This window comes from Corylus avellana, chromosome ca4 (assembly GCF_901000735.1).
Source record: "Corylus avellana chromosome ca4, CavTom2PMs-1.0".
NCBI classification, from domain to species: domain Eukaryota; kingdom Viridiplantae; phylum Streptophyta; class Magnoliopsida; order Fagales; family Betulaceae; genus Corylus; species Corylus avellana.
Window position 1 is genome coordinate 23,036,796 of NC_081544.1, and position 11,030 is coordinate 23,047,825.

The window sequence follows — 11,030 nt, forward strand, 5'->3', positions numbered from 1 at the left end:
CCTTTCATAAATGGGGGCGCTTGCCTAAAAAAGGGGCCGCTTACCTAGGAAGCGCCCTCATTCTAAAAAGGGGGCTCTCAGGTGGGCAAGCGTCTCCTTTCATAAATGGGGGCGCTTGCGTGTAAAGGGCCCCTATTTCTATATGGAAGCACTTCTACGCTGCGAAGCGCCTCCAATAATTAATATTTAAGAAAATATTTTTCCCATGCAATCCATATATATTTTTTATTTTCTTCTGATATACAATATGCAATACAATATTGTATTGCGTATTTTCTCCATAAATATTGGATTAATCCATAAATATTTTCTCCATTCATCAATCTCATACAATCTTATACATATATATCTCACAATACATATCTAATCCATATATACAATCTCATATCTCATAAGACAATTAAATCCAAAATGATGATATCATAAACACAAAGTGTACGTACCACATCTTAAAGAGTTAACAAAAATTATACCATACATATGAAATAAAATATCCAAAACGATATCATAAACACAAAGTGTACCACCTCTTAAAAGAGTTCACAAAAATTGTTTATTACATATGAAATAAAATATATCAAAAATTGTTTAATGAACCTTGGCAAAAGCTAGATTTAACCAATTCTTAAGGTGGGAGGATGTTACATGAGTTCGGAGTTTATCCTTTAGGAGTGAATACATGAAGTGATCTCCCTTGGAGAGTTTCTGATGCAGGAGGAATTTTAGAAAATTGTTATTTTAATTATGCATGTGTGTTTTAGTTTTCCTTTTTCAATAAGGATTGAGTTTTTCCTTTTCTATTAGGATTTGTTTTCCTTTTCCTATTAGGATTTGTTTTCCTTTTCCAATTAGGTTTGTTTTCCTTTTCCTTGTTAGTTTAGGAGGTGCCTAGCCTATATAAAGGCATCTAGTCTTTGTTGTTTTTCAATCCAGTTTATACTATCAATTAAATTTAAGTCTTTCAGAGTTATTTCTCTGTTTGCTTATTTGGGGCACTTAGGGATTTTCTCTTCCCTACTTGTTATTTTCTCTCTTCCTGAATTCCCTTTTCTATCTTCAAATCTTAGTTTCTGTTGCTTTTATACGCTGTCAGAACAATCCTAGTTCTGCCCGGCGTCAGTTGGTATCAGAGCTTAGCGTCTTCTTGGGATGAATTTTTTTCATTAGTTTTTCATGACTAGTGGTCGTGGTCGACGTGGACAGGTTCCGAAGGAGGAAGTCCCTTACCATGAGCGCAGTATACAAGACGTGATGATTGAAGATTTGCAAAGGCAGGTTGCGGAGTTAACCCAGCGTCTAGCGGCGCAAAACTTGGAGATGTATTGCGATATTGACGGTCGCAATTCAAAATCCAATTTCGAGAACCCGTATCACAAGCCTGTTCTATTTCGGGAACAGCGTGTTCGGGATGAACGACATGGAGACTTAGACTTTGGAATTAAGTTTGTTGATGAAGAGTTTCAATATGAGGAAGATGTTGAAGATCCTTCTCAATGTTTCGTGGATTGGAATTCTCCACCAACTTATGATACATATGTCGACGATGAAGATCTTATTGAGGTGGAGGAAAATTTTATTTTCAATGAGGAAGAAATAGTTGATCCTTTTTGGGAGATTTATATGCCGCACGAATGGGAGAAGATAAATGAATACCGTGTGAAGATTGAATTATCTCAATATGATATGAAGAATTTTCAAACTACCATTCGCAGTCATGTTGTGATGGGTTGTAAATTGTTTCTCTTCCGGTATCAAGTTGCATTGATGTTAAGAAGTACAGGATGGAAGGGATTAATTGGACATCCAAAAGATAGAGGAAAAGATGATTTGAACTCGAGGGCGAGTTCTTTCCAACTTGGAGAGACTGATGCAGGAGGAATTTTAGAAAATTGTTATTTTAATTATGCATGTGTGTTTTAGTTTTCCTTTTTCAATAAGGATTGGGTTTTTCCTTTTCTATTAGGATTTGTTTTCCTTTTTCTATTAGGATTTGTTTTCTTTTTCCAATTAGGTTTGCTTTTCCTTTTCCTTGTTAGTTTAGGAGGTGCCTAGCCTATATAAAGGCATCTAGTCTTTGTTGTTTTTCAATCCAGTTTATACTATCAATTAAATTTAAGTCTTTAGAGTTATTTCTCTGTTTGCTTATTTGGGGCACTTAGGGATTTTCTCTTCCCTACTTGTTATTTTCTCTCTTCCTGAATTCCCTTTTCTATCTTCAAATCTTAGTTTCTGCTGCTTTTATACGCTGTCAGAACAATCCTAGTTCTGCCCGGCGTCAGTTTCCTGTTATCAATTTTTATATATCTATGATCCCCTCAAATTTCTTTCAAATTTGAGATCATCTTATTATTAAATCCTAGCCTTGCTCTATATCTAACAATATGCAATGTGCCAGTTGTCACACAAAATAAATGCTAAAGTTAATGACAATTTATTTTCTCTCTCTAGTTCATTGAGGCATTAAAGTTTAATTAACTTTGGCATTTATTTTGTGTGACAACTGACACATTGTGGATTGTTAGATGTAAAGCATGGATATGATTAAGAGAATCTCAAATCCTGATCCCTCTTTTAGGAATTAGAATTCTCTCAATTTCATTTGAACTAGAGAATATCCCGTTAATTAGAGTAGATGAATATTTTTGTCTTCTTAAAAAGTAAAAAGACAAAAATACATGTTCACTATAACTAACTTGATATTATTAAGTTCATTTGGACTGAAAATGATGAGTGGGAAACATAAATGTATCTTTAATGATATTTGTTGACTTTTTAGTACTTGGTTCGTAAAGTTGAAATGAATTGATGCGTCAGAAGCTTCATCTCAAATTTAGGCTTCCTGAGAGAAGTACGCTATAAAGAGCATGACCTAAAGTTGTTTGTGGTTAGGAGCAGAACTAGGATTTTTTTGTGGGTGGTCCGAACTTTTACACACACATATATATAATCCCTCTATGTGTGTTCACGCATTTATGTAAAATTAAATTAGCCAAAAAAATCTTAATCAAAGTAAATATTCAAAATTTTAATATAACGACATCACAAATACATAATAATATAAACTAATGGCAAAATAAAATACGCACAATTAATAGGGTCTAAGAAACTTGGGTAAATTTTTAGGAATAAGCATTATCTTGAGGAATTTCTTAGAAACAAATTAAACACAATCATGTCTTAGTTGAATGCTGCAAAACAAAAAATGAATTAGAACAAGAAATGAAATAACATAATAAAAAAGAAGTTATCTAATTTTTTTTTTAAAAAAAAACTAAAGGTGTTGCATTTTAATTAGTACATCGGCTGAAAGAGGCATGCCTAGTTCTCACTTTCCAAATAAATTTTAGTACTACTACACTAATAAATTTTATGCCTACCTCTTAAACAAGCTAATTAATTTCAGTTTTATTATCTTTTATCTGTCATTTTTTTTTTTTATAGATTTATTTTCTATCAGTTACGATTATAAAAAGTTTGTATATAGTTTTTTTTTAAGCTAGTTGCCTAGTTGACAAGGAAATGACTTTTTTTGAGGTATAGTATATGGCAGGAATTAAAACTTTTCTTGGGGTGAAAACCTTGTAGGGGCCCTTATAAGGGCATAATATATATTTTTTTAAATAATTACAAAGGGCTTAAAAATTCTTGGGGAGCCATGAACCCCCCAGGCATGCTGTAGGTCCGCCCCTGGGTCGGTGATAATAAAACGAAGTTGTTTTATTTCAAAAGTAATGAACAAATTTTAGTTCAAATTGGATAGATTTTTAGCACGACCTAAAGTTCTCGCATGCACTTTTAACGGCATGTGATTCTTACAAGATTAAAAGAAAGACTTTATATATCCAAAATAAATTGCCTTTAAGCTAAGGTGTAACCACCACCCAACTATATTAATTAAGAGGCATATGCATGTGTGCCCATGATTTTTTTTTTTTTTTTTTTAAAGACAGTCTTATATATTTCATCAACCAATAAGATAGAGCAACTTGCTATACCCAGATAATCTCTGAGATACAATCGGAAATTTCTCCCAACCACTTTCTATCTAAGCCCAACCAGGCAGCTAATTTCGTAAGATTGTGAGCTACAAAATTAGCTTCACGGCTTACATATTGAACCTCCCAATGTGTGAACGTCGACAACAAGAATTTTGCGTCTACAACAATATGGCCAATCTTGCTCTAGTTTACCTCCAAACAAATCAGTGCATCCACCACATTCTTGGCATCACCTTCAAGACATATTTTGGTTAGTCCAACTTCATTACAGAACTGTAGCGTATGCACAGCCGCAATAGCCTCAACAGTGGTGGGATCAAAACTACCATTACAGACACTGCTTTAGGCTGCTCTCACTCATCCTTCATGATCGCGTATGACAATACCTATGCCTATTCTCTTGCTTAATGGGTTCAAAGCAGCATCCCAATTAGCCTTGTATACACCAATCGGAGGAGCTTGCCAACTCACCTTCCCCAATTAGCCATTATGATGAATCCCTTTCACGCGTGCAACATCAGGGCCCCTTGAGGGATTATTTGAAGGAGATTGAGAGACTCGCCAATTGGGTGGTTGGATGGCCGCACAAGGCCTTGATCGGCACCTTTTTAGGAGGTTTAAGGGCGGACATCTCCACAGATGTGAGGAAGTTCAAACCTCGGACATTGCGAGAGGCCATGGAATTTGCGCGCATGAGGGAGGATGAGCTGCAATGCACAAAAACGACTCCACCGCCAACCGATCCACTAAAATCCACTTTGCAACCCAATGGTTCCCCAACCCAAGTGAAGAAGCTCTCATGGGAGGAAATGCAACGAAGGCGAGAAAAAGGGCTATGTTTCAACTGCAATGAATGATTCACCCCGGGCCATCGATGTGTTGCAAAACAATTGCTCATTTTTTAGGCCGAGCCAATGGCTGGAGAAGAACTCGAAGATGTAACTTGGGTAGATGTAGATTGCCTCCGGCAGCAGTTTCTGAACCACGACCTTGAGGACAGGGATCGTGTCCAAGGAGGGGCAATTGATAAGGAATCTACCCGTGTGATCACTAGGAATCCTAATTCAAAGTACCGAGGGTAATCCTATCAAAAGAAGATGAATAAGGGATAAGAGTTATCTCAATTATCTAGGAGTTGTTATCTTGTTTAGGTTATCTTATTATCTTATCTTGTTATCTTGTTATCTTATTTGTTAGTCAGTATCATTTAAGTTATTAGCAAATATCTCTTGTGGAGATAAGATTAGTTATCTTTATTTTAAATAGTAGTTATCATGAGTAGGAGTTGGCTATTTATTGGAATGTAGTAGGGAAGAGAGATTCATTGAAGTATTTTATCAAACACGTATGTGTAATCGGTGTCTCTTACCTCAAGTGGAGAATTATCAATAACATTTCCCATTCCATTTCAATTATCATCCACAATCCATCAATCCAACATCCCGAACCTATCAAACAAACCTCCTAAAAAACATTAATAAAAGCTTGTCCCTTGTAAGATATTTTTTGGAGCTTTTTTTACGAAAACTCCCCACAGGTAGACACACACATCCATCACCGAGGAACACTCCCACAAAATATTATGAAGAGTTGTCTCAACCTGTAATCCACAAATCGAGCATATAGGGTCCTTTACAATTTTTCTTCTAAGCAAGTTGTGCCTTGTGGGGAGTATCTCATGACAAGCCCTCCATATAAAATTCTTTTTAGTATTGGGCACCTTCAAACGCCATATCAACTTCCATACCTCACTATTGTGGAGTCCCGTAGAACAACCAACTTTGGCACGATCCTCCATCTCCTTGACATAATGATAAGCACTTTTTACCGAAAAAAGACCTTTTGTTGTACCCCTCCAAATTAGCCTATCCTCTAGGTTTGTACAACTCAAGGGAATAGACTTTATGGCCTTCACCTCCTCTTCATTGAATAGATCTGCTAGCACATTTCGATACCACCAGCCTAGATCCTTGTCAATTAGCATACTCACCTTGGCATCCGAAGGTACAAGATCAGATAAAGTGTGAATTTTGTAACTACTCAGGATATGCACCCACTTGTCACCCCAAATATGAGCCTTTTCTCCGTTTCCAACCCTGCATATCAATCCCTCGGTGAGTAAATCCTTGGAGCTATGAATGCTTCTCCAACCAAATGAAGGTTTATTTCCTAGGTTAGCTTCAAGAGCTTGGCAATTGGAAAAATATTTGGCCTTCATAATAAGACTCAGATTCCTAATGAAATGATCATGTGTTCAACACTTTAAGCAAGCCAATCAAATGCAAACCATAGTTACAATTTAACTCAAACTTGACAACAACATAGCAAAAGGCCAGAGCGTCCCAAAAACTTAAACACCAGAACACCTGTCAAAAACTTACAGCAATAGCTTCTTGCAAAAACAAGTATCATCAAATTAATTGCTGTTAAAAACGAAAATAAAATGACAAGAAATAAAATAAAAAAGAAAAAAAGAAATCATGAATTGAAATGCGGAAAATAAAATTTACAGTCCTTTCTCCGATCATCCGGATGTCCAACCAATCCCTTCCATCCTTACTTCTTTAAAACTTCATAGCGTTCTGAAAGAGTGTTTCGCCATCTTAGGTAGCCAGCTTGCTTGCTTCGAAGGATTTTCTTAGCATGATAGTTCCTAGAGTTGTGCGCTTGTGTGCATAAGTCCTTGAAGATCTTGACATAAGATGGCTCTTTGTGCAACGACCCCGATGGGAAAATTAATTAATTGGTAATTGACCCCATGGTTCGTCTCCCAGCCCTATCCCTCACCGGGCAAGACTCAGAGATTTCAACCTTTCTCGTTGAAACGAGAAAATTTTAGCGGAAGACTTTCGAAAACTATAGGAAATAGAGAGCAGTAAATTTAACATCCACACATGTACCAGAGTAAATATAAATTCTCATAATATAAAGATAATCATCAACGGTACCAGTCATCAGACCGTCATCAAAATAGGATTACAAACCATAACATAATGTCATAACAACATTGTTTCAACAAAAGATCAACAAATCAAATCCTAGATCTAAGCTTAAGTAGGCTTAACGAGATTAAAATCTCGATCATATCATTACGGGCAGTTCCACCATCCTTCCACATAGACTTCAACCAAACCGAGTCTATGTCCTAAAAAATAACCCAAATCAAGTCTTAAGCTATCACCCATGTCGACTCCGACGGCATCCTCTTCTAGGATAGCTAAACCGCGCAGATATTCGTAATGATAAGGAAAAACATAAATAAAAAGGAGTGTAAGTCTAAGACTTAGTGAATATAACGCAAATAATGCTCATTCCAGTTTAGTAATGAACTTCATTTTCATAAGGTAAGAAACAGTTCCATATGATAGATTTTATCAAGAATGTGGTACAGAGTGATAGTCATTGTTCAACAGTATGGTCTTCCCGAGATATTACCTATTCCCAGCAGGGTTGGTGTTATTCTGATGGACCTGTAATACAATGCCGGTGCCCCAGCCATTGAGCGCTACCGTATATAATACTAGTGGCACGACCGAGTTCGGCCTCGGGTGGCCCACACAGCTAATGATGTTCGTCCTGTAGTAACCTAGCCATTTATGAATGGCTACACCAGGTCATAAAACCATTGGATCCAAAGCCCACATAACACTCATACATTTGACTATAAAGCTAACATATATAGTAAGCCCATCGCTATTATACCACACGTACCGATGTACCATGTCATACGATGCAAATTATCTTGTCTATATTTTACATGCATGCTTTTACAAGTCTCACTTTCTTAACACATTCATCACAACGTTTTTCTCAAAATGCTAAAGTTCATGTGCAGCAAGTGTAATGTGAGAGTTACAAATATGCATGTTTTTGGTACACAAAATAGTCATGCAGTGCATGGAAAATAACAATGAGCATTATGTGAGTTAAAACTCACTTGGGTCGTATAACGTCTCCGAGTATTCCAAATGATCTAGCTTCTCCAAATCTGTGAAAAACCTTCTATTAGTCCTATTTCTATCATAACAACTCTAAAACAAGAAAATAAGAGCTATCGGACGGCTGATTAAAATAAAGTTCCCTATCACACTTTGGACCATACATCCTGTGTGATATCTCGAACCGTACGTCTGGTCGCGAGACCGTACGTCCGCTTCGAGGTTTTCAGGGAGAACCTCATTTTGTCCACTCGTCCTCCTATTCTCCATAACCAAATTCTAAGGCTATCAAAGGGCTTCCTAAGGTCTCCTAACTCTAAACAACGTCTCCATGCAAACGAAATCATGCTAAGTCAAGACAACGTCATTCTAACAAGATTTCAAGCATAACTAAAGCTAAAGCTAACTAACAACTCAAACAACAACAAAGACAATGTTTAAGCAACATAACGACATAAAAACGAGCTAGGCTTAAGAGCGTTACCTCCTTGAAGCGAAACTTCAAGAACTTCCTTTCTGTTAGCACCAAACGCTCACAATCTCACAAAACGCTCACAAAAGGGTTTTTGGCAGCCTAGGGACAAGAGAGAGGTGTGAAAAACTGAAGGGGTATGGGTTATTTATAGCTGAGGGGCGCTACCAACTCTCTAGAAAAACAGCGGACGTCTGGCCAACCCTAGTGTATGTCTGGTACTATTTACACAGCAGTCCAAAAGCTGCCTTGTACGCCCAAGTATTATCCAATGAGTATTCCAAAAAGTAACATACGTCTGTGTGGTCCCGCTTACGTCCATGTACTATTTGCAGAGAATACGTACGGTGGTCCCCCCACGTAAGTCCGAACTACAAACAAAAGCGTAAGTCCGCTAACCCTAGTGTACGTCTGGTCCAAAAGACCAAATTACCCTTCTAGTGTTCTTAGTGACCTAAAGCCCAAATTATCCCGCTAACTAAGCTACTTAAGCTTAGTTAATTATTTGGATCACTACACTTTGAGATATTAAGGAGGTGAAGCTTTGGGTTCATGATGTATCTCAAGATGGACAATAATGGAGGAAGGAGCTTCAGTACTCACTTCCTTAGACAAATTTGAGTCTGTTGGGGGCTCACTTTGCTCTGGGTGCTCAACTTACTCCTCCTTGCTATCAACAATGAGAGGCTCAGCAGCTAATGAAGATGGGTTAGGGAATGATATCTCAGTGGTTTCCCCATTCTTAGTTTGCATTTTAGGAGTGGAATCCAATAAGGCATCAGCTTGCTCAAGTAACATGTCAAGATCCAGATCACTTTCAAATTGAGCAAAGTACTCTTCCAAAAGATCCTCCATACTTGGCTCATTAAAAATCTCAGCTTGCTCAAATAACATGTTAAGGACTAGATCACATCCAAATTGAACAAAGCACTCTCTCAAAGAGTCCTCAAGACTTGGCTCATTAAAAGTCTCCTCAACAATTTCCTCACTCCCAAGTATGGTGGTGGTTTGGACATGCTCATGATAAGAATTGTTGGAATCATCCTCATCAATCATGTTGTGCCTTTCAGCCATCAACTAAATTTGAAGCTCTTTTTCCCCAATTCTATTGAGTTCAGCAACTAGATGACTGACATGTCCTTCCATCTTGGCAATAGCTTGAGTGTTGACCTGAGTGAGACTTTTCATCTCTTGAAGGCTTGACTGTTGACCATGGTGGAATTCTTAAGCTCTTGTATAATTTGACTATTTGATTGTATGCACGCTATGAGTGTGTCTTCAAAGGATAATTCTTGTGGAGGATAATTACAGGATGAAGGAATGGAAGATTGGTTATTGAACTGCGGATATTCAGGATGGTGCAGTTCATGAACTTACAGAGCATAATTTCCAGTATCTTGAGCTTGTGATGAGAAATCAAAATGGTTGCTCTAGTCTGGGTTGTAGAAATTGAAATGTAATTCAAACCCCAAAATGGAGAAGTTGGTGTTCATTTGCTCATAAGAAAATTTAGAAAATTGTCTAAATGTTGGACAATTGCTAACATGATGATAATGATTGAAACAATATGAACATGGTTCATGTGGGTAGAAATTGTGAGTGTAGTTGGTAAGACCGGGTGTCCTACAACTAGGAGAAGCATGTTGTATAGAAAAATTGCTAAAATTATCAAAAGAAAAATCCATGCGTCACTCTCACTCTTTAGCATGCAAATAAACCACATAAAACATTAACCATTCTCTCTTTTTTAAAAAAATAAATAAATAAATAACTAAATAAACAAAAAAATAAATATTCTAAAATCAAAAACCTATACTAACACATAAGCATAAAACTAAAATAAAAAATAAAATAAAATAAAAAACCCAAAAACTAAAAACTAAAACTTAAAAACTCACAAAAATGACCAAAAATAAATTTGGTAAAGTTTTCAGCTACTACCAGTCTGTTGGTGCAGCCCACTACGTTGTTGCGCTCGAGCGCAGGCTGGGTGGGATCGAGCGCAAGCGCGCTGATCCTTCAGTGATACTACCTGCAGTGCTAGAGCTGACGCGGAAGCTGGTCTTGCGCAGGTTCGCACAAAGGAACCAGTGTTTGCCTAGTGCGCGAGTGCGCTCAAGCGTACCGTTGAGTGGATCAAGTGCAGACGCACTGATCCGTTAGTGGTGCTGCCTGCTGCGCTTGTGCGTCTTGCTTGGTGCTGCCTTGTGCATGAGTGTGCTTGAGCATGCTGCACTTGCGCTTGATCGCGTTCGAGCTCGAGTCAATGTATGGACGAAGGTCGATCAGAAGCTGCAAAACAGGCAAAAAAAAAAAGCAGAAAAAAGAAAATCTTTTTTTTTTTTTTATTAGCAACAGGAATAAGACAAATTGCAGAATTTAAAATCCTAGCTATAATTAGTAGAAAGATAAAACCAATTTAGACATAAATTGTTTTCAAAAATCAATCAATTCCCCGACAACAACGCCAAAAACTTATTGGGAAAATTTTAGGAAAAAATCCACTTTACCATCCTGAAGTTTCAATTTAATCCCCAAAGTTTAAAAATTGGCAATTTACCCTCCTAATGTTTCAAAAATTTTCAATTTAAACCTTCCGTTACTAATTTCTGTCAAATTGGA

The 11,030-nt window shown here is 37.2% G+C and overlaps 1 protein-coding gene across 1 annotated transcript in view; it reads left to right on the forward strand.

The window, feature by feature from the left end:
• Window positions 1–4,855, forward strand: part of LOC132178239 (pentatricopeptide repeat-containing protein At4g13650-like) — a 6,927-nt gene extending 2,072 nt beyond the window's left edge. The window contains exons 2-3 of the mRNA XM_059590688.1: window positions 1,475–1,839; window positions 4,520–4,855. Of these exons, the coding sequence (XP_059446671.1) occupies window positions 1,475–1,839; window positions 4,520–4,855 (701 nt within the window). The remainder of the gene's footprint in view (window positions 1–1,474; window positions 1,840–4,519) is intronic.
• The last annotated feature ends 6,175 nt before the right edge of the window (window positions 4,856–11,030 follow it).